General features: G+C 54.0%; 1 protein-coding gene across 4 annotated transcripts in view; it reads right to left on the bottom strand.

Annotated features, from left to right (window-relative positions):
* Positions 1–3,761: 3,761 nt before the first annotated feature.
* Positions 3,762–24,137, bottom strand: part of BCL9L (BCL9 like) — a 33,874-nt gene continuing 13,498 nt past the window's right edge. The window contains exons 2-8 of one of the 4 annotated variants that reach the window (XM_061593295.1): positions 14,660–15,038; positions 14,272–14,394; positions 12,730–12,928; positions 12,166–12,250; positions 9,741–11,997; positions 7,876–8,139; positions 3,762–7,163 (exon numbers count right to left, since the gene is read on the bottom strand). In XM_061593295.1, the coding sequence (XP_061449279.1) occupies positions 6,091–7,163; positions 7,876–8,139; positions 9,741–11,997; positions 12,166–12,250; positions 12,730–12,928; positions 14,272–14,394; positions 14,660–14,960 (4,302 nt within the window). In that variant the 5' untranslated portion in view covers positions 14,961–15,038 and the 3' untranslated portion in view covers positions 3,762–6,090. Of the gene's footprint in view, positions 7,164–7,875; positions 8,140–9,740; positions 12,001–12,165; positions 12,251–12,729; positions 12,929–14,271; positions 14,395–14,659; positions 15,039–24,137 lie in introns of all 4 variants that reach the window. The other 3 variants (XM_061593294.1, XM_061593297.1, XM_061593296.1) reach the window with 3 other exon arrangements.

The raw sequence follows: 24,137 nt of genomic DNA, 5'->3' as shown, positions 1-24,137 counted from the left end.
TGTGATAGCCTTTCAGGAACTTGAAGAGTGCTATCATATCTCCCCTCAGTCTTTTCTTAAGGCTAAACCTGCCCATTTCTTTCAGTCTCTCCTCCTAGGGCTTTGTTTCCAGTCCCCTGAGTGCCTTGTGCCTGAGCCTCAGAGTATGTATAAATGTCAGCTTTGATGCAAACCCTGCCACTCCCCCTTTTTGTGTTGAAATACCCAGCTCTCTTGCCTATCCTTCTAGAGCTCTGCCTTGCTCCAGAATTCAGCTAAGATGACTCACAAGCTTCTGCTATGCCTATGAACACAAGGATGACACAGGTGTACAAAGGGGATCCACTATTAGCCAACTGTCACCCATATATATCACCTCCTTGGGGCTGCAAAGACTCCTAACTCACTGCTTATCCCAATGCTCAAATTCTGGGGAAAAGATTGGGGGCCCTTAATGGAATCCATAAGCCTCCCACCCGTTGTAGCTAAATCTGACCTCCTGTAGCTGGGGATGAGGGAGAATCATCACAAAAGATAAGAGGGGCAGACCCTGTCCCATCCCCCCCCGCCACCATTTGAGTACTGACCTAGGCCCAGGAATGAGATTGTCCCAAATGGCATATAGAAGTGCTGGAGTGGTGTGGCTCCTGCCCAGCTCTCCCAGAAATAATTTGGGCTTCTCAACTGGAATGCGCCCAGATATTCAGCAGAGACCCTTTTTAAAGCAAGAGGAGGCAAAATGGACTCCAGAGAGATGATGCTGAAGGTCCAATGTCACAGCCTCTTTGAGGAAAAGCCCCCAGGAGCAGCTGCCAGTAGATGGCCTACGCTTGGATGAGGGAACACCATGGCACAAAGCAGCACTTGCCACCTGGTCTGTCCTGATAATGCTCAAGTAAGGAAGTCTGCCTGCCCAGGAAGTGGCAAAGGCCAGACATTGCCTTCCTAGCTCACTTGAGACTATGAAGCCAACCCTGGACCAAGCAGGTGAAATTCTCATACAGGGCGGAATGAGGGCAGCCTCCATCCTCCAATACAGCAGATGACATGACACCCCCCCCCCATAGGAAGGCTGGATCTGCAGCTGCAGTCTTCCGACAGGGAATCCCATTTGGAGTTGCATGCTCCCTATTCAACAGGGTTGGTGTTTCCTGTCACTTCAGCACCTGCCACGTACCTGTGGAAAGCGCAGGACTCCTTGTTCCTCTGGGAGCTGGCAAGGTGTGTGCGTGTGCGTTGCCCCAGCCAGGGGCTCATGCAGCTGAGGAAGTGGGCATGGGGGTGGGTGGGAGGAGGAGAAGCTTGTGTGAAATATTGCTTTATTGTGCTCCTGTTGCAAATAATAGCAGAGAAGATTATATTAATTAAAGAGATGTTGTACCCTCTTCGTCCTTACCCTACTGCTGACGTCCATTTATGAAACAAAAGCATTCAGGGCCAGGAATGGGCAAGCAAAGTCTGGGAGCGGTTCTTGGAAGAGGGGTGGGGGCTGCCAGCACCGTCCGTCATGGAAGGCTTAGATGACACTCCAGTCATGACACAAGAATGCGACAGCCTCTCTTAAACAAGAACAGAGCAGTAACCAGAAACTTCTGACTCTGCTCAGGTACATCTTAAGTCCAGAGCAGTGATGAATAAATTACATAAAACATTGAGGGAGCCACGTCGGTCCCAAAGAAAAAAGCTCCCAAATCCACAGTTGGGCAATATCTTTATTGGGATCAACCAAAATGCCACAAAATAGCATGCAAACTTTTTTTGGCAGGGGAGAAGAAATCTTTTTTGGTTGATGTTGAAGCTGTGGAGTCTGTGTGGGAGGAGGAAGAGGTAGCAGGCCTGCAGTTGCTGCGCAGGGATCAGGTTGCGCCAGGGCCTCTGAGGAGGGAGAAACGCTGATCTCTGGAACTACAAAAGCCAGTTGCTGTTACCCAGGCCTGCCGCCATCCTTACGCCAAGACAGAGAAGCCTTGCTCAGTGGAAAAAAGGCATAAAGAAAAATTAGGCAGTCTTTATATTAACCAAAGTAAGAAATTGATTTCAGGAGGTGTGCCAGGTATAATAAGTCAACAGAAGCCTAGATCCTCTCCACCACACAAGCCCCTCTCCCTTCCCATGCAACGCCCCTCCTCCAGGCTGTGTGTGTCTGGATCTTCCAGGCCATTTGCCATTACTTACCAGCAGTGGCCTCTACCGTCTGGGGCTGGCCTGAGCCCACCAGGCAGGCAAAGTGTGGATTAGCAGCACACGTGGCAGACACGTGCTTGCCCCATCAGTGAAAAGACTGCTCTGTGTTCCGGCTTGGGCTGTGGAAGAGGAACAGTCCAGCTGCTGAGCACACCCAGGTCTAGCCCCAAGGTCTGGGGGCTGCCAGCTGGGAGAGAGGAAGGCTCATAGGGTCCTGCTTTCAACTCCCCATGTGTTGAAGGGGGCTCAGCCCCTACTCCTGTGTCTACCCTCAACCTCCCCGCCTGCCCTCTTGCCATTTGAGGCTTCTGAGCCGAGTCAGACCGTTTGAGCATTTTGCAGATGGGGCCTGCAGCATTTCTCCCTCCCAGGCCTGAGCCCTGTGCGTGGGGTCATTTTGGCTGCAAGGCCTCATAGCAAGAAGCTGCTCTTTTTCCTCCTCCGTCAGCTGTAGCCTCCCCAGTTTTGGAGTCAGGAATGGGGCCACTGAAGGGATGGAGGGCTGGGGTGGGTGCTTGTGCAGAGAACAGGCCTCCTCTCCCTAGTCAGGATTCTGGCATCAGGTCCCCTCTGCCCTCGGGCCAAAGGGAGTGGCAGCTGCTCTGGAAGACAAGTCCCCTTTTTGCGGGCCTGGCTGGTTTGGGTTGCCTGCCTGGGCCCAAAATGGGGAGTCAATAGTGGGGCCAGGGCGGGGAAGAGAAGCCCCCTCCAGCCATCGGGCTGCGGCGCAAGTGAAGTCAGCTTCAGATTAAGCACATTGCAGAGGACTGCCCCATTTCAAAGCACCATGTTATGGCCGGGGTAGGGTGGGATGCTGCCTTGCACCCTGTAGGAAGACGTTCCTCAGTGACCTTCATGGGCAGGGACCACAGTGTGTACCCGAGGCCCAGCACGTCTTCTCGAGAGCCAAGGGCCTCCTAGGAGGGCAAATGCTTTTCACGCAGCTCAAGAGAGGGTGCTGATTCTACCCCCTCAGGGAGGAGAGGGCTGGAATTAAAATGTATTCATTGATTGCATCCATATACCCCCTTTCTGCCAAGGAACCCAAGTCAGTTTGCAGCTTTGAAACACTGAAACTAACAAATGATAGATGTCCAAGAGTTTTCTGTTGTCACTTCAGGAGCAAATGTCCCGAGTGGCCTGGCCTGGCCTTCCTTGCTGCTTCCTGCCTTCCATCAGGGCTCCTTTTCCCTAGAGAAGCTTACGCTCGGGATGGAGTCCCAAAGTAAGAGAAAGCACCTCAGCATGTGCAGAGTGCCATTCCCTCACCACTGAGCAACCACAGCCTGTCTCCAGGGCTTCTAGGGCAGAATGCCCATCTGCCAGTGGAACTGCAGATGCCCCCCTTTTAAGAAACAATGCCTTGGCATTCAAAGAGTAGGCTACAGACAAGTGACTGCTTATGCAAATATTACCTTTGCCAGCAGAAAGGGCCTTGTATTGGGGCAGAGGGAAGGGGGGCTGGAATATTGTTGCCAAGGAAGGTCCAGACAACCCAACTCTTCAGAATCAGGCCCCTCCCAGTGAGACATTAAACTGGCAATCAGCTGTTTCCCACCCACTGCCAACGTCACCACAAAAAGGCTCCTTCCAGCCGAGTTTTGAAATGTCTTTTTAATAAAAAGGCACCTATAAAACAGGTCAATCAATACGTTACAGGCAGCACAGATACCCAAAAACAAGCCTAGAAATCATTTCAAAATAAAAACCAATAAGATGTCTTCACATATTGTATTTATATATTTATATTTATATTTATATATTTATAGAATGGTACAAAATGCATGGGTGGCAGAGGGAAGTTCCCTCTCCCTGTGGGCTGACAGAGTGGGCCAGTCCCCACCACCTGGGCGCAAACACATCAGTTGCGGGCATTCTGGATTGCTTGAAATTGCTTCACTGGGGTGTGGAGCAGGAAATGGACAGGTTGTGGCTAGAGAGAGAGAGGAGAATTGGGCAGACTTCAGACACTGCTCAAGCTAGGAAGCTGAGCAAGAAAGCACAAGACACAAGACGGGACGACGTTCACAGCGCAAGGCGAGGGGGAGAGCTGTGCAAATGACTGCCTGGCAAGGCGCCCAGGACCACCATATTGCTTATGAACAAGACACAGATCAGAAAAAGGTGGCACATTTGCCAGGTGTGGCTGCCAGAGGAACAGGGCTGCAGGCCCAGGCCGGAGCAACAGCCCTAAGGCCAACGATGCAAGCCAGTAATCTCTCTCCTTGATGCTCAGGACAACTGACTCCCCGCACACCCCCTTAGCAAAGCACCTTGAATGCCTCCCACATTATCTTCACTTCCGGGGGTGGGGATGAAGAAGTACCTCATGGGGGGGGGGAGGAAGCACACAAAGGGCCAACTGAAATTTAAAGTGGGATGGGTATTTATGGCTTTGTTATGTGACACATCCGTAGGGCTTGGCAATGTTTCACTTCACAGCCATGACAACCCTACAGCCTCTGATGCCATCTTGGTGCTCATCCTGCCGCTGATGGCATTTGCCACGAATTCTGGGCGGGCAGCAGCAAGGCCTTTCTCAAGCAAAGAGCCAAAATGCAGAAGAAATGTCACAGATGGAGGCTTGCAGCACTGGAACAAGACGTGCAAGAGCATGGGGGCTGGGGTGGGAGATGGGGGATCCTTATCTCTGGGGCAAGCACACACCTTATTCTAGATGCCTAGAACCGTGTCATATTCAGAGATCTGCAATTTCCTTGCTTTTAGAGATAAGCTGTTAACTTTTTCTGTATGCAAATATTTCAGTCCAGAGCAATCCAAAAGTACAGATGGAATTTTTCAAATGTGTGGATTCAGAATTCTGGCAATGTCAACTTTAGTCTCCGTTTACTCATCTGGTTTGTTTCTATAATTTGAACCAAATCGTGTCAGGGAAGTCAAAGCAAACTTCCTTGAATTTGGACTGAATCACAATTGCTACAGATTATCCTCCATGTATACTGATCCACCTTTACTCTCGTGTGTGTGTGTAGAGGTTGAGGACAGGTAGAGATGCTCAGGGGTGGAGGTGGCAACTGCAACAAGTAAAAACAAGATGAAGATGTTGGCACTTCCGTTTTTGCATCTTGCAGATGCAAGGAGGGAGGTGTGTGGGGGAAAACTGTAGGAGAATTGTGAGTGAGTGTCTGCTGCTTACGAGAGGCAGCCAACATCTATGCCACATTTCCCATCCTGGCAGTGTGTGTGTGTGTACAGAAAAGGACCACTCATTTCCAAATCCTAGGGTTGCATGGGTGGGAGAAGAGGGACACAGCCAGCCAGTCTATTCCCAACCTGCTTTGGGAACCAATCTCTTGCATGGAATTCTGGGGGTGTTTGTGATTTTGTTCCAGTGACCCTTCTAGAGTAAAGCAGCTGGGCCAGCAGTGCTGCTTGACTGGTCCAAAGCCACACACCAAAATGACACTCATCCCTCACTGAACAGCTGGCCCCAGAGGGGAGAAGGGCATTCTGTCAGATTACCCAGGGGGCCATCACATCACATGGCGAGCTGGCACCTAGCAGAGAGAATCAGGGCGTGCAACTGCATCTGGAGCCAGGAGCACGAGGAGGCCAGCTGGGTCCTCCAGGCTGGGATTTCCACTCCATGAGCTGAACTTTGTCAGTGGGTTATATTTTCATTTGTTCCTTCCAAAAACAGGTTTTGAGGCTTCTATTAAAACACAGAAATATAAACAATTCCAAGCCAGCAAATCTTTGCTGTTGCTTCCCCCCCCCCCAACCTATTTACAGCTGTTCCAAACCCTCTTGCACATTTTGGTTACTTAAAAAAGAAAAAAAGAAAAGAATTCACACTCAGAGGAAAGATTCAAACCAAACTCTGTGCCAGGGCAGAGGCAGGCATCACTGCTGCACCAGCAGGACACCCCCCTCCGTGTCCCAGCAGCAGGCAGGGCAGCCACAGCCTCAGAAGGGCAGGTTGGCCATGCTGCCAGCTCCCGGGCCGTAGGTCATCTGACTGTCCAGGGAGACACTGCGCTGCCGCATGGGATGCGAGACCATGAGGTTCTGCTGGGGCGGGGGGCCCATGAGCGAGCCTTGTGGGGAGATCATGTGGCCAGGCTGTGTGTACATCTCTCCCGACACGGACATGCTGCGCTGCTTGGCTTGCATGAGCAGGAAGTTCTGCTGGGCCAGGAGGTTCTGCTGCTGAGGGAGCATCATGCCTTGGTGCATGCTGTTGCCCATCATGGTTTGCTGGGGTGCCAGGCCTGTCCTGCCCAGCACAGGGGGCACCTGTCCAGGGTGGCACATGGCCATGCTGCGCTGCATGCCCGGTGGGCCGGGCCGGGCCGGAGCCTGCTCCGCCATCATGTTCTGCAAGTTCATGAGGTGCAGGTTGGAGGGGGGCTGTGCCTTAGCCCCGGGCCCCTCGCCCTTGGGGAAATACTGCAGCGTGCTGCTAGGCTTCTCAGATGGGATGATGCGTGAGAGGTCGAACTCGGGGATGCCGGTGGGCGTGGGGCGGATGACGTCGCTCAGCTCTGGGTCATTGAGCACTGAAGCCACACCAGGAAGCACCGACGGGTATGGATCCGGCAGTCTCCCGGCCATGCGCTGCTGCTGCTGGGGGGGCATGTGGCTTGGCTGCGGTGGCGGCGGTGCCAGCTCCTCTGGGGGCAGCCCCAAGCCCGGGGGATAGTGTTGCTGCACCCCGGGAACACCAGCCCCTCCAGGCGCCATGGGCATGTTGCCCCCATTGGCAGGGGGCTGCTGGAGGCGTGGTGGGAAGACAAGCTGGCCAGAAGGGCCGCAGGACTGGCTCAGAGAGTCCTGGGAGGCGGGGGGTAGCATCATCGGGTTCGGGGGGGGCGCACCACTGTGCATGGGAATGTTGGCGCCCAGGGGGCTTGGCGAGGACATTGAGGGCTCATGTGAGAGTGGCTGTTGCCCAGAGAGGTTCATCCCCATGGGGCTCTGAGCAGGGGCTGGCCCCACAGAGTTCATGTGCATCTGGTTGGGCTGGTTCCCGCCCATGCCTGGAAGGGGAAACAGAGACAGATTTTAAACGTTTACATGGTGTATCTGTGTATGTGTGGTTATTGTAAACCGCTTTAATATTATTTATGAATAAAAACAATAAATGAGCCTCTAGGTGACGGGGAAGGCAGGAAGCGAAGCAGCCTCACCCCCCAGAGGGGCCAAGCACTGCCGTGGGTGCTGTTCAGTCTGCCTGTAGCCTCAATGCCCATTTAAGACACTGACACACTGCTTAAGTATTTGCATTGCTAAGTGGTGCACATAAAATAAAAACAGGCCATACATAAAACGGAACAATAAAGCAATACAATCATCATAAAAGCAAGGACTGCCTTTCAGCGCCTGCTGGAAGAAGGAAGTCTTAGTTATGGGCCTGCAGTTCAACCAGGAGGGTGCCTGTCTGATCTCCACTGGCTTGGCCCACTGTACTGAATGCACCGGGACCCTCAGGATTGCGGGCGTAGCTGTAGCTGCCCCTCCAGGCAGATGTGGGGTTGGGGTCAGAAGGTGGAGAGTCTCCCCCTGCCCCCCCAACACACCCACTCCTGAGTGCAGTGCAGGAGGGCGGCTGACTAGAGGAGACATCAGGCCCCAGAGTCAAGGAGTGCCCTCCTGTCCCTCTGCCAGCCAGCCAGCCAGCCAGAGAGGCAGGAGAGCCACTCCACTGGCTGCTCAGCTCAGGGCAGAGGCCCTTGTGCTCATGCTACCTACCGGACATGGCGCCAGGCGGGAGCAGAGGCCGGTCAGGGAGGAGCTCGTCGTCTGAGGTGGCAATGGTCTTGATGGCGTTGTGGTAGAGCGGGGTGGAACTGGGCATGGCATACTTGGACATCTGGGACATCATGAGTGACAAGGGGTTCTGGGACGGGGGTGGATCTGGAGAGGAAGGAAAAGGCAGGTTGGGGTTCAGGGGCCCGCCAGAGGGGTTGCCAGGTGGGGCAGAGGAACTGTTCCTAGGCCCGGGTGGCATCGAACCTGTAACAGGAGAGACAGCAAGGGCCTTAGGAGATGACACTCAGAGCAGGGGCCTGCCAGCAGCACCACAGCACAGCCCCCTCCACGCCTTTGGGCTGAAAACCTTCTAGGCATGATGGAGTGAGAAGGGCCCAGCAGCCTCCCTCTCTCCCCCCCATCAGGCCTGGGGGGCAAACATGGCCCTCCAGGCCTCTCTGGCTGGTCCTCAGGCCTGTCCCAGGCCACTTCTCTCACTAGCCCTGCTTTATGCCATCCTTGAGTGCTTTTGTTTGAACTGTGATAATGCCTCTCGCTTGCTGGGATGGCAAGATGCTGTGTGGAAGGGCCACCAGCTCAGTAGCACAGCACCAGCTTTGCATGCAAAAGGTCCGGGGTTCAGTCCCAATGGCATCACCAAGGAGGGCGGGAGACTCTCCGGTCTGAAACCTGGAGAGCTGCTGCCAGTCCATGTGCCAGGCTAGACATCCCAGCGGCCTCTCTTGGTACAGTACAGGGCTGTTTCCTCTGTCCCTATGGAGGGCTGTAGAAACGTCTTTGACTTTTCCGTGGCTGGAATGCCACCTACTGCACCAAGGGTGAGAATCACAGCCACTGCTCCACCCCTTTCTGACTCTGGCTCCATCAATTACCGGCATGTGGCCCTTGAGCTGGACAACGTTCTCTGCCCATGAGTCAGCCCCACCTCCCCTTCAGCAGTCCCAGCCAAAAACAGCAGGGGGGGGGCAGACGCCCTTTGTCAAAGGAGATGGATTCCGCTGGACTTCACTCCCACCCCACTAGCAAGACAGCTGAGTGGGGAACGGAGTTGATGGAAAGCTGCCTTCAAGTCATGATTTAAACCAACATTTCCCATGTACACTAGTACTAGTACCACTTTTTTTTTTTTAAGTAAAAGCGCCTATTAGTTGCTGGATTAAATTAAAACGTGGCAATATTATGCTGGGGCTGATAAGAGCTGTAGTCTGAAACATCTGCAGCACACCGAGTTGGATAAGGCTGGCATGCACATCCACACACATATCTATCTTGTCTTTCTATTTCAAAGACGGGCCTCCGCTTGGAGCTCCCGTTTCTCTCTCTGAACCCTGAAAAATACCATCTATTTTCAGGCCAAGCACCAGCTGCGGTGGAATCGTACATACTCACAGTCTGAGAACTTTAAACACCACATGAAATAGGACCACAGGGACACATAGATGGCCCCAGTGAATTAAGTTGGGGAGCCCAGTAGCCAATGGTGGGACTGAGATGCTTGCAATGTTTCTGATCCCCAGCGCCAAACAAAGAAAAACAGCGTACTTAATCTATCGAGGCATTAAAAAAGTGTAATCGCTGTTTGATGAGGATAACTTATTAAATTTTAAGAGAATATAAATGTAGGCTTTGCTTTTTTCATTTAAAGAAAGGAGAGTTGCATTTCATTTTAAAACAGGCTCTTTTCAGTAGCAACTGTTGCGCATGCCCCATCATCCTTCCACAACCCAAATGAGTGGCCATCCTTGGACTCAGACATGACCCCCAGTTCGCAAGCCCTCTCCAGCCTCTGCCATTCCCTGGCATAGCCATGCACTGAACACCCACGAACCCCACATGCCCGTTACCTTGCTCAACGTTGCCTAAGGGTGCAGAGTTGCTCATTCCAATGGCCGGCTTGCTCTGGCCAATGCCGGGGCTGGAAAGGGAATTTTTGGGCGATGGTGCCCATCCTGGAGACGGCACAGCCATGGATGGGGATTTGAGATGGCTTGGAGAACTGGTTGGGGAACGGACATTGAGCACGGAGCTCAGGACCTGGGGAGATTTGAGGGGGGCGCTGGTGGCACTGCCGGGAGGCAGGCTGACCATGGCAGAGGGCGTCTGTGGGGACTTGAGGTTGGCAGAAGGTGAGGTGCCCAGCGGAGAATGAACTTGGCTGAGGGTTGGAGACTTGAGGCGGCCCACGGTGGGGGAGTTCATCTGCCCCATATTGAGGGCCAGATCGGAAGGGCGGCGGCCCAGACCCCTGACAGGCGCTTGGTGCATGTTTGTGGATGGGGCACTGGTGGTGACAGGGGGCAGAGGAATGTGGCTGAGCCGTGTGGTGCTGCCCATGCCCCCCTGCTCTGTGCCAAACATTTCTGTTGTGCTGCCCATCTCCTGAGGCACAACAGGGTATGGGCCTGGCACCGCTGAGAAACTGCCTTGCTGCTGCTGCCCCTGGTTGGAGAACGGGGAGCCCATCATCATTTTCGGGGGTCCACCCATCATGGCTCCAGTGCCGTTGGGGGCACGCAACCGGGCCATTTCCTCTGAGGGCATCAGCTCTGGGCCACGCATCTTCTGTGACATCAACATCTGCTGCTGCTGAGGCGTCATCTGTACATTTAAGTTCATGTTCATGTTCATGTTGACGTTCATGTTCATGTTAAGATTGCCTGGGCCCAAGGTTGGTTCCATGTCCCGAAGTGGTGGGCTCAGCATGGCCCGTGAGCTTCCAAACTCCATGCCCAGCCCCTCCCCCGCAAACATGGCTGGCTCCACCTGCCGGTGCGCCTGCATCATGCGCTCCATGTCCATGCTCAGGGGCCGCTGCATTGGCCCCTGACGCTTCTCCAGCAGCTGGTGCCGCAGCATCTCTTCGCGTGCACGTGGCGTCAGGAAGCGCTCTGCGTCACCCTGTCCTGGTGGATACGGCAGGTTGCCAGGGGCAAAGTTGCCAGGGCCCCCCATGGGCATGTCCTCATTCCAGGTCATGCCGGGCCTCACTGGCCGCTGCACAGTGCTCATGGGGCCCAGTGACTCGAGAGGCAGGCTCGACATCCCCCCAAAGCCCCTCTGTATCTGGTTGCCAGGGAAACGCGGCCCCGCAAAGGATGGGCGCAACTGCATCTGCTCCGGCATGTCTATGGGCACTCCCCGGAGCAGCCACTGCTCACCAGGCTTGCTGTGGTAGGGGGGTGGAGGCCCGCGCAGCATCACGGTGCCCATGGGCTGGGGCAGCATCATGTCCTGCAGGGGCCGCCCCCCGTGCATGCCGACCTGCTCCTCCTTGCGCCGCTTCTCCTCGTAATACTCCTCCTGCAGCTTCCGCCAGGCCACCTGCTCGGGCGTCAGGCTATCTTGGCCCAGCCGTTGCATCATCATGTTCATCTGCTGGCCCATGTCTACCCCAGGGGGCACTGGGCCCTCCTGGTCCAGGCCAGGCCCTCCCAGGCTCTGAGTCTGCGATATCATGGATTGCAAGGGCTCCTCGTATTTCTTTAAGCCGGCTCCGGGAGGAGGAGCCTGTGGAGGCTGTGGGGGAGGGGCCTGTGGAGGCAGAACTCCCCCCTCGCCAGTCCCTGGCCCGCCCTTCAGGAAGGGTTCAGCCTCGCTGCTGCGCAAGAGCAGGCGCTCAATGTCCCGCAGCGTCTGCAGCGACCGCTCCCGATGTTCCAGCTGCTCCTTGGAGAGGCCCTCCGTGTTGAGGGCACTGCGGGACCCGTTCCCTGCAGAGGGAGGCCCCCCTGAGCTTGACCCTTCCCCCAGCAATCCCTCCGCTGTGTTGGCAGGCAAGGGGGTGGGGGCGGTGGGTGTGTTGGGGTGGGTGCCACTGGGTGCCGTGCTGCTGCTGCTGCCGTTCCCCACAGAGTTTGGTGTCAGGTCCCGGCGGGGGTCCTCAGAAGCCCCCTCCTGGGGGAGGGCACTAGCTGACGGCAGTGATCCTTGGCCAAGACCCAGCGGTGGTGGTGGTGGCGGCTGCGGAGGTGGCCCAGAAGGCGGAGGCAGACCCTGGGCTTGGCTGCTCGGCGGCACGGAGGGCTGAGACTGTGGGGTGCTGGCAGGAGATGGGTTGATTGGCAGAGGGTCAGGAGTCGCTGGTATCTTTGGGACGGGGGCCTGCTGGGAAGGAAGGAGGAGGATCAGTGGGGAGGGGGCTGATCTCCCAGGGCCCCCAAAGGGCCTCTTCCTGCCCATGCACCCAGCCTTCACCTGCAGCGCTTTCCCCATGGCGAGCGCTGAGCTTGGCCAACCCAACCCTGGCCTGCCCCCTGGACCCAACCCTACCTGGTCCAGCTTGGCCCGGGGCACGTGCTGCTGATGGTAGCCCAGGATGGAGTCGGCTCGGCCTTGGAGGACAGCCTCGGCAGCCCTGCAGGCACACAGAGAGACGATCAGGGAGCCATCTCACATGCCGGGCCGTACGCATCCCATGGAACTAAACTGGGCTCTCCTCTCCCTGCTTTCCTGCCCACGGGACTCAGGGCTCTGCGATGCTGGCCTCCATGCCAATGCACACAGAGGATGCACGAGGATGCCTGAACACAACTGAGGGAGGGAGGGAGGGATGGAGGAAGGGGGTCCTAGGAAAAAGCTTCCTTTGACTCCAGGCTGCCTTGTGTGTGTGTGTTAGGAGGGGGAAGGGGGCTTTCCTATCCTGCCAGGGAGCAGCTACAGCCTCGAAGCCTCAGCTGCAGGTGAGGTAATGGGGGGGGGGAGCGGCAGAGATGGGCACCAACTCTAGGCAGCAGCGGAGGTCGTTTTCCGGCAGCACTTGGTAAGCTGCACATCCACAGAAGCAGCCTCAGCGGAAAGGGGCCCCTGGACCCAATCTGCTGTGCAAAGGCTTACGTGTTAGCGAGGTGCGTGGTGAAGACATAAACAAACTGCAATGGCTGCTTTCCGCCACTGTTCCCGGCATCTGACCTCGGGCCGGGGGCTGCTCCGTGGGGGGTGCCGGATGCATTGCTCTCACTCAGAGCCGGCAGCGGGTTGAGTCCTGGGCCCAGCTGCGAGGCTGCAGTCATTGCCGACTCCGCTACATTACAAACTGCAGGGAAAAGAGAGAGAGTAAGGAAGCTAAGAGCAGGAGCCCCTGGTCAGTCGGTGTGGGGCAAGGAGGACAGGGCGGACGTCAGCTGGAGAACCTCAGGCTGGGAGCAGAGATAACCGGCTCCACGCGTTGAGTTGGAAGGCCTGAACAGAGCTGGATGTCCGTATTCTGAGTGTGGGTGTGCGGGGTGGCTCAACCAACTTCCCAGTTTATATTAATCCCCAGCTGTATATGATGAAATTTCCTGGTCAGAATTCTGCAAAAAAAAAAATATATGGCAAGAGAAGACTCCCTCCCTCCTATGCGCATTTCATGTTGTGTTGCTCCTTGCTACCACAGACCACTCTCTGCCCAACCACTCACTCTTTCCCAGGGGAGACGGGGCAAGGCCTTCTCGATAAGCACACAAGGAAATAGCAGAAATGACCAAAGGAGAGGAGGGCAGTCGTGGCGGGGTGTGTGTGTGTGTTGGAGTGTGTCTATTATATACTTTCCTGCTTTTAATGAGATTGTTATTGGGGTTTTAAAAAATATGAAATGGAAACTGACTGCCTTAAAGTTGATTCTGACTTATGGCGACCCTATGAATAGGGTTTTCATGGTAAGCGGTATTCAGAGGTGGTTTATCATTGCCTTCCACCTGTATTAAAAATATAGGTATGTAATAATATACATGTGCAATAATCCAGTTGGTTGCTTTATGAGTTTCTCCACTGAATGGGAAAACTGGGACAGATATTTTACTATAAATAAAAGAGTATAATAAAAAAACTCATTAATAATAAGAAACGAAAGAGATTGTTTGAGGTTAAGAACCAGGGAGACTATGGCAGGGCTGCAGCTTTGAAGGGCCACGGACAAAGGCTCTGGTGAGGGCATAGTGTGCACATGAACCATTCACCACAAGCCTTTTAAGTAGAGACCTTATCCCAGTCTGCGTCTGTTGGAATTGCTTTTTAGTATGTTTTTAAAGCTTTTTCAAAAAAACTATTTGCAAAGATGTTTTGTTTTAATGTTTTTAAAGGAAGTTTTGTTGTAATATATTTTAAAGTCTGTTTTTATGATGTTTTATAGTGTTTTTAGTGCTTTTGTTTGCCGCCCTGGGCTCCTACTGCGAGAAAGGGTGGGATATAAATCAAATAAATAAATAAACAAACATTAAATTTCAGGAAGCAAAACACACAAATCCCAAAGTGAAGTGATGCATGATAAGCGGCTAAGCCTTTTAGGCTCCACCTAAACCACTAGGGGCCAGTATTTCCCCACACACAGGCACTCTGGGCACGCAGCACGGCATGCACACAGTGCAGTGCACGTTGGTTATGGTTCAGGGGACTCACTGTGGGTGCTGCTGAGAGGCTTCTCATCCTCCTCGCTGTCTGGTCCAGAGCACCACTCGTCACCACTGTAGGGCTGTTTCCTCTGCAGCACACAGCGCCGCTTGCTCCGGGGGGCCACTTCGCCTGCAAGCAAGAAATGCACCATGAGCCACTCCTGTGGTCCAGAGTGGCAACTGCAGAGCGAGAGGAGAAAGAGCCAGGAACCAGCGGAGGGCCAAAACGGAGCCACCCTCCAGCCTGGCAGGGACTCCCGCATCTGAGGCAAGCCGCAGGTGCCTGGGAAAGGCAAGGCGGAGCTTGGCAGAGCAGGAGCTCCCAGCAGGGGGCAGTGCTGCAGAAGTGCCCCTGCCCTGCCAGTTCTCCTCCAGCCAACAGGGGGCCCCCTCACCTTTCAGCTCCTTGTCCAGTGAGGTAGCGCTGGCTTCCTGCCGCTCTCCCGAGTCCACGGAGACACTCCGCTCTCGTTTCACTTTGCCCTTCAAGGCCCCAAAGACGGGGATGGGAGCCTGGCTGGTTTTCAGTCCAGAGTTGGCAGGGGTGGGCTGACTGGCTTTGCTGCCATGATTCCCTGCCCCCACGCCCTTTGTGCCCAGGCTGCAGGTGGGGCTTTGGCTCACATTATGGTGCTGGGGCTGGGCGCTGCTGTTACCTGTCTTTCCATGATTGGTCAGTTTATTGTCAGGGTGCATTTGATTGGCTAAGGCTTCTGGCAGCGACACTGGAGGAAGCTCCACGTCCCTGCGGTTTCTTCCTGTTGGGCAAAACACCTGTGGAGGGGGTGGGGACAGAAAAAGAAAAATGGTCAGGACTGGGGGGCGAAGCGAGGGCAACTGCTGCTAGCTCCTGTCCAGAAGTAGACCAGACTGCCGCCTGCCCCTCTGGTCCAATGAGCACAACAGCTCTTTCCAGACTTAGGTTATATGGTGTGGTTCTGCTGCACCAGCTAACACTCTTGCAACTGCATTCTCCACTAGCTGCAATCTCCAAATCATCTTCAAGGGCAGCCCATGTAGAGTGCATTGCAGTAGTCAAGCTAGATATTACAAAAGTATGGATTACTGCAGCCACACTATCCCTGTCCAGGAATGGTCACAGCTGGTGGATCCGTTGGAGCTGGAAACAGGCACTAAGTGCTACTGAGGCTGCTTCAGTGACAAGGTAGAATCAAGCAGTACCCCAGACGATAGACCTGACCTTTCAGAGAAAGCACAACCCCATTCAGAAGAGGCTAATGACCCAATTCCCAGACATGGGGACCCCCAGCGCACAGCACCTCGGCTTTGTTGGGTTTCAGCTTCCCTTTACCGGCCCTCGCAAAGCCAATTACCAACCCCAGACCCTGGTTAAGCCCCTGCACAGCTTCACCTGATTCCAATGGAAGAGAGAGACTGTGATGGACACCCTACAGGGAAGCTCTGAAAGGGCCTGGGCTGTTCCAATGCACTGCTTTACTGCTTCCATGGTGCTCCTTGGCCCCACCAATTATTCACTGATTCACTGCTGGTCCCTCCCTCCCATGAGGTGCCCTTGCTGGGGTGTCTGTGAGAGGCAGCGTGGCAGCTGCTCTGCTCGCTCTCTCCAGTTTTGCCACCGCAGTGCCACTAGGCTGAGACTTCTGGACACAACCGGAGAAGGGAAAGGCTTCCTTGGCAAGGCCCTCCTCTGTGTGGAGAAGAGGACACCATGCCAGGCCAATGGCTGAACAACCCCGTGCAGCCGTTCCTGCTGCTGAGCCGTATAGCTGGGCCCCGAAGGAACCCAGGCAGTCAGAACTTCCACAGCAGGGAAACGGGCAATCCAGCTGGGGGCTTGAGGGTTGACTGCCCCACGGGCAGCCCAGCCAGCCAGCTGGCCCTCTTGTCCCTCTTCCCCTTGACGGGCACCTGTCTCCCACTGCCGGGTCACTAGCCGCTTCCCCAGGCAAGGATGCAGACTCATTCTCTCACTGCAGCCTGGGAGGGAGTCACTGCCCCTTTAAGTGTCAGCCTGTCGCACTGCCTGGCTTCGTCTCTGGGGCCCTATTAATAGCAGCTGGGAAGATCACATCACTCCTGGGATATTTATACCCCTCCTCGTTCCACACCAGGAGAGATTTATTTCCATGCTGCCTAACCCAGGCCTGCGCAGCACAAGAGTCTGCCTGCGACAAGAGTCTGCCTTGGTGGCCAGCCTGCCGGGGGGGGGGGGGCAAGGGTGTGTGTGTCCCACACCTACATTTATATCTTTTTTTCCTCCATGGAGCTCCAAGTGGTGTACATAGTTCCCCCCGTCTCCATTTTATCCTCACAACAATCCTGTGAGGTAGCATAGGCTGGAAGGCAGTGAATGGCCCAAGGTCACCTAGAGAGTTTCATGCTTGAGTGGAGATCTGAACCCTGGTCTCCCAGGTCATAGCCCCACACTCTAACCACGACACACACTGGCTCTCATGGCCAAAGGGACTGAGAAGCCCCCAGAACCACAGCTTGCTCATCTCAGGCAGACACAGCTAGCGGGTCTATATATTCACCACTGCAAGTGGTGGTGGTGGAGGACACCTGGGCTTCAGCCACAGATGCCACCGGGCCCTACAGCAGGACAGCAACAGGTGGCATCTTCAGGTGGTTGCCAACAGCCCAGGCTATGATCTGAAGGCACAGGAGGCCACCACCTTGCTGACACTAAGCAGGTCTGGGTCTGGTTCATGCCTGGATGGGAGACCACCTGAGAGCCGCATGTATGCCACTTTGGGTTCTACAATGAAAGAAAGGCTGGGTATAAACGTAACAAATAAAACAAATACAGCTGTTGCGTGGCATACACACATTCCCTGGAATAATCATCACCTCTTATCCTGAGCTGATGAAACAAGTTGGGGTCACAGGAAGCTGCAGGGACTCCAAAATTGCCCCCTCCCACGCTGAAGAGTCCCCACCCCCTGAGGCTGCCCCCAGCACAGTCCCCACATCAGACACGCAAGTCCCTGGGCTTAAGAACCTGAGAGCACAATCGTTCCCCCCCCAATCAGTGCCAAGCCAGGGGTCTCTCACAGGACAGGACCCTTCCAGCTCCCAGGCAAACCTTCTCCTCAAAGCCATAAAGGGAACCCAGCCAAGAAGGTGCCCTCTCCTCGGGGGTTGCACAGGCCCAACATTCCTTCCCAGGCACGTCTACGTTGCTCCTGTTTTCCTGTCCCTGGACAAAAACAGTTGGCTGGTTTCCAGGTGGGGCAATGAGAGAAGGGGCCACCTCTGCAGGACTGATTCTGTGGGGGCAGTGGACTGCCCATGTTCTTCTCTGAGCTCCTGGGGGGAGGAGACAAGCCCGCTTGCTTGGAGTGGTTGGGACCACTGCTTCCCAGATCTCCATAGGGACAGGCTACATCTGTGTAGTTTGAGGGGGGAGAGAGCCACTCTGCGCATGTTCATATAATGGGACAAATTAAGGCATGGAAAAAAAAGAGCAGAGGCTCCAGCTACCAGGTAATGGCTTCTGTGAGCCCCCCCCATACATGCCTCAGGCTAAAGACGGGGAACTTTAGTTGAAGACAGACCCCAAAGGAGGCACATTGCTGGAGGCAACGGGGGGGGGGGGGGGGAGGGTGCACTACTTGTGTACCTGGTGAAGGGGGCGGAGCAGAGCAAGAAACAACACTTGCGCTGGTGAGGACCAAGAACGAGGCTGGGCACCTGCAGACCTTGGTCACCAGAGAGTTTGCAGGACTCAGCAGGGAAGGGGGATTATACACTCAGCAAGTATTTTTATGCCGCCCTTCAGCCATGTTCCAGGGTACCAGCTGCTCAGCACCACCCAGGACTCCCGGCAATCCCCAAGGCCAGCCTGGGGAGACTCAGCACCCTGTGCCCACCTACAAACGGAGCACCAGGCGGCCCCATCACCATGCTCGGCAGACCTTGTGTCCACATTCCTGTACCCACCCCTGCCCACGCAGCAGAGTGCTATGAAAAGGATGCATGCATGCGTGCACACACACCCAGAGCATCATACCCCTCTAGAGAGACGCAACCAGTTTGGGTGGCTGGGTTAGGGCACAGGAGAAAGCAAGCCAACATGCTCACCACGGACAGACCCGTGACTCTCAGCTTAGTGGGCAACCAGAAGGCAGCGCAAGGCTGATCCCTCCCCTGCAGAGCCACCCGTCCCAAACACAGGGCTACCGTCTGCCAGCAACAGCCTCCAGGGAGTGACACAGGATCCTGCCCTGACATGCTATGATCCAGGGCGCCTCAGCCTCGCTCAGGAGCGCTAAGCTGGCTCCTTCCACAGCCACACTTACGTGGGGGGAGGGGGTCAGCTCCAGGCAGCCGACAGCAGCCACGGCAAAGCAAGAGAAGAGGCCGGGGTAGCAGCACTCATCCTGCAACAGGCCAATGGGGCACACCAGGCGGCTCTGCAGCCAACCCAGAGTGGACCTTCAGGGGCCCTGCCAGCCTGGGTGGACAAGCCCTGCCAATGCCAGGGAAAGGAGAGGTGGTGACGGTGGCACACTTAAGCGAAGCTCCCTTGAACCACCACCACTCTGCAAGGATCAGTTGCAAGGGCAGAGAGAGAAGTGTCTGATCTGCACCAGTGCTCCTCAACCTTGCGCCCCCAGATGATGTCGGAGCACAACTCCCATCAACCCTGCCCGCTGGGCTAAGCTGGTTGAGGACAATGGGAGTTGTAGTACAACACCATCCGGGAACCCAAGGTTGAAGAACACAGCCAGCTCCCTACATTTTTCAGAATGAGAGGTTCTAAAGAAAGACTGGTTCTGTGGTGAGGAAGAGAACATGGGAAGCTTCTCTGCTGGCCTAGAGGTGTGTCAAGTGGGCCAAGTCTCAGCCCTTATTCTCCTCGCCAGAGGCTCTGCATTCTGTGCCTTCCTCAGGCAGTGCCTGCAAGCTTGAAAACTTTTCTTTTCTTAGCATCATTCAGACTTTCTTTACTTATTTATTTTTAAGGACACGTAAGAACTGAGATGCTCATATGTCTTTGAATCCTGCATAGTTCAGCAGAGGACGCTGGGACAGGCAGAAGCATAAATGTCTTTTTAAAAAATGATGGAACACACAAAGTTTACAGGTCAGCTAATGCAACAGGTTTTATATAATTTCTTTCTCCCCCCGCCAAAAAAAGATTTGAAAACAGAGGAAGCTAGGTGTATTTACAAAGGCCACTGCACTCTACAACAGCCTTCCCAACTTGGGGCCTTCCAGAGGTTTCCAATTCCAGCTCTCATCGTCCCTGACAACTGGCCGCACTAGCTGGGGCTGAAGGGAGTTGCAGTCCAAAACATCTGGATGGCATCCGCTTGGAGAAGGCAACTTGACAGACACAGGCCCCCATAAACCACCTTGGACCAGACCCTTCCGCTTCTTCCCATTGCCCCATTTGTACTGCTGGCCAAGCAGGGCCAAGATGGACATAGCTCAGCATCATGTTGCCACTTCCTCTCACTCCTCCTTTCCCAGTGAAGCATCACCCACAGCCTGGGACATTTCCAGGGAATATCTTGCAGCTAGTTTCCCTACTACACACATCTGCTCTGGGCATCTAGTCCCAGGCAGGGGATGATGGCCCAAGTCTCCTGCTGGGACACTGTCAATCTGAATACCTTGCTCCTGCCAGTGGGGTTTACTTCCTGTTTTACACCCATTTATACCTCACAGCCCACCACATCCCCTCCCACCTACACAAGTGCAGTAAATAAATTCTCCCCACCCCCTAACTATAACATAGGCTAGAACTGAGCTACGCCAGCAGGAGGCCTTCACCCCCTTCCTCCCCTGGTGTCGGACAGCCAGTCTCTGTTTGCAAAGCAACTTTGCTCCAGCAGGGATACCACCATACTGGCCCTTGCCTGGGGCTACTTGGGCTGCATGGGCACCAGGACCGGGGGGGGGGGGTGAGCCCATGCAACTATCCACAGCGCAGAGAGCAACTTGCAGCAGGATGAGGGTCATATTAGTTTGAGCCATTTTAATTGGGGATCTCATGCAATGTCCAGTTTTAACAGAAAAGTGTGAGAATGTCCTCATTGTATACCAGACTTCAGAGGACCAGCTGGGTCCAGAGCAGAGGGACCCCTTACAGTTCCACTCTGAAGGCAGCCAAGTCAGGGCAGCCTTCACCCAGGAAGGGAGCATAAAGCAGTCAGACTAGTGGGCCATCTATCCCAATATTGTCTACACTGACTGGCAGCGGCTCTCCAGCATTTCCGATGGGGGTCTCTCTCAGCCCCATCTGGATGTGCCAGGGATCGAACCTGGGACCTTCTGTGGGCAAAGCAGGTGCTCTGCCCCTGAGCTACATCTCTTTGGCAGCGCTCTGCGTGGCTCTCCAAGAGACATGGCTATCGCCTCCTCTCTGCTCTCTTCCAATGACATGGTTTGGGAAGCTGGACGTTGTTTCCCACAAGAGGACTAGTCAGTACAAACTCCTCACCCAAAAATCCAGACAAACACAGCAGACTGCAGGTTTCAGTATTTATTACATTTATTTTCTGCATTTCCTCTATGGAGCACTAAATGCCAGACATGGTTCCTTTGTTTTTTTTAATCCTCACAACAACCCTGCAAAGTAGGTTAAGCCAGGAGAGTGTGTTTGCCCAAGGGCAGCCTGAGGTCACCCAGCTTCATTGCTGAACGAGGTCCTGTAGCCAAAGCTCCTCAGTCCTAACCAAGGCCATATCCTAAGCCTGCCTGCACAGCTGGTGCAAACAACGCCCCCTCCCAGAAGCACAATAAGCCTCCTGGGTTTGCTGCCCCCAACAGCTAGAGGGTGGCTTGTTCTTCCAGGAGGGTCACATACTGTGCAGGTATTTCTAAACTGACAGAGAAGGAAAGCCACTTTCTGCCCAGTGCCTGTAACCTGGGTGGGTGGGTGGGAGGGAGGGAGGCTCGCCTTCCCGTTTCCAGAGCCAATATATGGCTGCAGACAAGATGCCCACTCCTGAGCAAGACTTGGCAAACAATGAGTGCCCTGCATGCTCAGGATGACCCACATCCACCACAGGCCCTGAAAAGAAGATCCAGAGAGACAGAAGTCTCAATGAAAACTCAGCCTGGTGGACCCCAAATCACACAGCTTGCCTCTGCCTCCTCTGCACTTCAGAATGATATCAAGTTAGAGGCAAGGAGATGGAGTGGGGACTGGCAAGTTTGGCTACCTGCAAGGAAGAACTCTTGCTTACTTGAAGGTGAAAGGTGAAACCTGCTTTGTTCTTCTTATACCCAATTCCTGAGCAGAGGGTGGGTGGACTGCTTTGCTCTCCCCCCCCCATAGTTTCCCCACTCAAAATCACTCCTCCCACTCACCCTGCAAAATGCTTTCGCCCAAAAGGAGAAAGGTACCCAACACTGTTCCTCACACCATTGTTTCAACCCAGCTGCCCAGAATTTCCTGACTCAATTCTGGTCCTTACTGAACAGAAGACAGTTTCTATACAAGATGGAAAGTAAATCTCCACTTTCCGGTTGGTAGACTCATGCAAATTCATGAATTTGACAAGCACACACACACTCTCTCTACAGAGCTCAGGTAGGCAAGTATTCAAGATCACCCAGGTGGGGCTCAGTGCTTGATGTTGCTATTTATTTATTTATTTATTGTATTTGTATACCGCCCCATAGCCAAAGCTCTCTGGGCGGTTTACAGCAACTAAAAACATCAAAAACAAATATAAAAATTTAAAACACATATTTTAAAAACAATTTAAAACACAATTTAAAAAATTCAAAACAATTTAACACTTTTGCAGCTATGACTGGCAGACCCAGGGACCAGGAGGGATTCCCTCACACACACACAAATAAAAGGTAACAATACAAGACCTATTCTGGATACCATGGAGTGCTTGACCTCAAGAGTCTGATGGCTTCCCTCACAATTCCCTCTTTTCTTCAAATACGAGAGAGAGAGAGAGAGAGAGAGAGAGAGAGAGAGAGAGAGAGAGAGAGAGAGAGAGAGAGAGAAAATGCAGGCATGCAACAGGAAAACAGGAAAGGCAGCTCCATAGCCCATGTTTGACAGAGGGCTGTGGAATTCATGTAGGCAACTGTAGGCTTCATCATTTTGTATTAAATTTAGATTTCATCTTGAACCTGTTTATTTTTAATGACACTCCTATGATAGTTGAAGCATAAAGTTTTGTCTTCAATTTAATCATTGATTTCATACACACACACCCTTAAGGGGGGGGAGGAGGAGGGGGCTGGGAGGCAGCGGACATTTTGTTCGTGGGACCCTGTTGGGGAAAGTTCCCCTTGTCTTGGCCCCTCCAGAGCAAACCTGCCATCATATGCACAGCCCAACCAGCCCCCATTTCAGTGTCATGTCTGAATGGTTCTTATTGTCCTCGGCTGCAATGAACAGCAATACACATGGTGGCTGGCGGCAGCGGCTGGTGCATTTTGAACTCTTTGCACATGGTAATCAGGTGGAAGCTGAGCCTGAAGAGAATTAATATTTAGCAAAGTTCCCGCAGTTTGCTCATATAAGGATCATATTCTTTCTGGTTCTACAGTTGAGTTGGGAACAGATCCAGAGAATTCTGCAAGTTTTAAGGAATGAGGCTGATAGGTTAAGAAACCTTCTCTTTTTCCTAACACAACTCCCCTGAAGTCAGGGCTGGAAAGGCTTCCAAAGTCCTGGGTGCCAGGATCCCGTTCTGAGGAGCCCAGGTGCCAAAGATTTTTCTAATCCCTGCCAGCAACATTTATTTGCACACAGCCCTCATGCTAAATGTGTTGTGCAATAGCGAGCCCTCCTCCTTGTTTACCTGAGCGTGTGGAGCTGTTCTGGGCCATTCTCTGAATAGACCTACCCAACAGCCAAAGATCTGACAGGGAGGAAGGGAGATCTCCAAGGCCAGCTTCTACTCTCACCACCTTTTAACCCACAAAAGCAACTGGAGAAAGTCAAGTGCCCCCAAACTTCCCATAGACTAGGCTGGGGCTCCCTTCAAGTTCATGTCAACAGCCAATTTCCCCTTGGGAAGATGTAGAAAGAAATGTTCGGGGGTTGTTGCCCCAGGAGAATCAGTCGTGTGAACAGACCCATGTTTACAGTTGCTGCTGAAAAAGAACAAGTCTTGTGGCACCTTGAAGTCTAACCGATGTATTGTGGCATCAGATGTTGGGTGTCCGCTTGATCATTTGATGAAGCGGACAAAAGCTTACGCCCTAATAAATGAGTCAGGCTTTTAAGATGCTACAAGCCTTCATGATGTTGAATTTAGGCACAGAGAGCATCTCCCTCCCTCCTCCCCACAGTGCCTTGCCTAAAGGAGGCACCATCCAGGCATTGGAACGGGAAGCAGAAGAGCCCAAAGAGCTCTTCCTTCCTGGGGACCCAGCAAGGGCAGGCTGAGACACCCTCTCCTGAAAGACCCGCTGGAGGCCACCGCAGCGCACAGGGCATCAGAGAGAGTGAAGTCCCCTTGGCTGGCCCTGGCGGCTCTCCCCCCACCCCACCCCCTAAATACCAAATGCTGCCACCCAGCTTGCTCTCCCCATAGAGAAGGGAGGGGTCCAACTAGCTCACGCTTGTTCCAGCCCCCAGAGGCAGCAAGAGCTTTGTTGTGAATACATGAAACTGTCGCTAAGTGAAGAAAGAAAAAAATGCACGCAGGAGGGAACGGAGGAGAAACCACAGTTTGATTTCTGGTGGCCAGCCAGCTCACTGACTCAGCCAGTTGGTTGCCTGCCATGCACAGTTAAAAACAAAACACTTTTGCAGCCGGGAACCAGACCTGCACTGGCCTAGCTTGGATGTCAGCAGGCAAACACAGGCAGGGCACTGCAGGGAGCCACTGAGTCCGCAACCATGGCCTGGCCTGTGCCATCCCTTCCCAGTTCCCGCAGATGGCAAAAAGGAGACGGCTT

Source organism: Rhineura floridana, chromosome 12 (assembly GCF_030035675.1).
Source record: "Rhineura floridana isolate rRhiFlo1 chromosome 12, rRhiFlo1.hap2, whole genome shotgun sequence".
Classification (NCBI taxonomy): Eukaryota; Metazoa; Chordata; class Lepidosauria; order Squamata; family Rhineuridae; genus Rhineura; species Rhineura floridana.
Note: the sequence above shows the minus strand (reverse complement) of the source record. Positions and strands in the feature narration are given on the sequence as shown.